This window comes from Myotis davidii, unplaced genomic scaffold (assembly GCF_000327345.1).
Source record: "Myotis davidii unplaced genomic scaffold, ASM32734v1 scaffold292, whole genome shotgun sequence".
Classification (NCBI taxonomy): Eukaryota; Metazoa; Chordata; class Mammalia; order Chiroptera; family Vespertilionidae; genus Myotis; species Myotis davidii.
The window spans coordinates 3,425,564-3,427,457 of record NW_006285042.1 but is presented as its reverse complement, the minus strand read 5'-3'; the positions used below and the strand labels follow the sequence as shown (position 1 = coordinate 3,427,457).

Here is a 1,894-nt window from a genome sequence, read left to right as displayed (position 1 = left end):
CCGGAAACCGCAGCCTGTGCGCGCCGGATTCCGGGCGGGGGCTCCCTTGGCGCCCCGGCTTCCGGCGCTGAGCTCGCTGCCGCCCCAGCGCGGTATGGAGGCGAAGGAGGCGTCCACGCCAGCTACCGGCGGCGGGTGCTCGGTGTCAGCGGAGGAGATCGGAAAGTGGATGGAGGAGGCCATGCAAATGGTGAGGAGCCCGGGAGGTCGCTGCCGCGGGTGGGAACGTCTCCGGCTCTCTGCCCAGCCTGATCGTTTGAGCAAACGCCCCATGTGCTTTCTTGTCACCATAATCTCGTTGGCGCCACGCTCTGTGGGTAAACAGCTGGCTTGAGGCCATTCCCACAGTGGCTCTGGGGAAGGAAAAGAGGAAATACAGAAATTGTTTATTTTTTGGCTGGCATGAAGTATGCGCCAAATGTCCCCATTCAGCTGCTCTTGGCACATACGTGCAGCGCTCCCTTTACTGTGAACACACTAGCAAATCCGCCAAATCACATTATTTTGTATTTATGACCCCTTGACCCCGTAGAAGGAAGGAAACTGAAGATGTTTCTGGTAGAGTAGATAAACCAAGCCCCTGTATAGCCAGCCATATGCTACCATCCATCCATCCATGCATCCATGCATCCATGCACCCTGCTGCCTTCCCTTGCCCTGGACTGTTGATTGAGGAGGGTTCTAATCAGATTTGTGTATAATCCAAGCTTTTCCCACACTTACGTGTGTCAGCCAGCTTTTTAACAAGGATAAAAGTGCATTCGGCATATATACAGGTGTCCCCCCAAAATGTGTACACACTTTGAATAATTATAAAGGCAGTGTTTCAGCGCTAACCGGTTTGGCTCAGTGGATGGAGCCTCAGCCTGTGGACTCAAGGTTTCCGGGTTCTATTCCGGTCAAAGGCATGTACCTTGGTCAGGAGCACACCCCCAGTAGGGAGTATGCAGGAGGCAGTTGATCGATGTTTCTCTCTCATCGATGTTTCTAACTCTCTATCCCTCTCCCTTACTCTCTGTAAAAAATCAATAAAATGTATTTTTAAAAAAATAAAGGCAGTGTTTCAAAACGTAATAGAATCTACAGGCATTGTGTGTATACATTTTTGGGGGACACCTTATCAATAATAATGAAAGCGTAATATGCTAATTGACCAGACATCCTTCCAGACTACCTTCTGGATGAAACCGGGGCTGCGGGAAGCCCGTGTCCTGGGTGCCAGAGGGAAGCCGGTGCCAGCAGCTGGGGCAAGGAAGGCCTCTTGCACGAATTTCATGCATTGGGCCTCTAGTTAATTCATAATTATGTCTTCATTCGCTCCACAGATGTTTCTTGAGTGCACTGTGCTTGGCAGTGGGGATTCAATCATGAAACTGTTTTCGGCACCGCTCTGTTGTCTTGTCACATTATTTTCCCCGCATTCATGCACTGTTACAGCCAAACACTTTTCAATAAGCCATGAGGCATTACAGCATCTATGCATTTGTTACATAATGTTCTTCTAAACTTGTTTCTTATACTTTTTTGAAAGTGAATCATAGTAAAAAAAAAACCCAAAAAACTATTTTATATTACAGCCCAGTAAACAGAATACAAATTATTTTATACTATACATATGAGCTTAGAGGTTAGACTAGCCTATGTGCAAACCCTTTTATCTCTGCCGCCATCTTAGTTTCTCTACCCAAACTATGATTCTTGACCTTCCAGCCTCGTGCCTTCTATAAAATGGGCAGATAGTATCTATCTGTTAGGGTTGTATAGGGAAGTTCTTCACTTGTTTGTAATAGTGGAGATTTGAAACAGTGTAAATGTCAAACAGTTAAATGAATACAGAGGAACACTGTGCAACCTTAGAAAAAATTATGTGCGAAAAAATATTACCTAACATGGG

The 1,894-nt window shown here is 46.5% G+C and overlaps 1 protein-coding gene across 1 annotated transcript in view; it reads left to right on the top strand.

The window, feature by feature from the left end:
* The first annotated feature begins 14 nt into the window (after positions 1 to 14).
* Positions 15 to 1,894, top strand: part of ADAT2 (adenosine deaminase, tRNA-specific 2) — a 15,973-nt gene continuing 14,093 nt past the window's right edge. Inside the window, exon 1 of the mRNA XM_006755383.2 lies at positions 15 to 190. Within this exon, the coding sequence (XP_006755446.1) occupies positions 95 to 190 (96 nt within the window). The 5' untranslated portion in view covers positions 15 to 94. The remainder of the gene's footprint in view (positions 191 to 1,894) is intronic.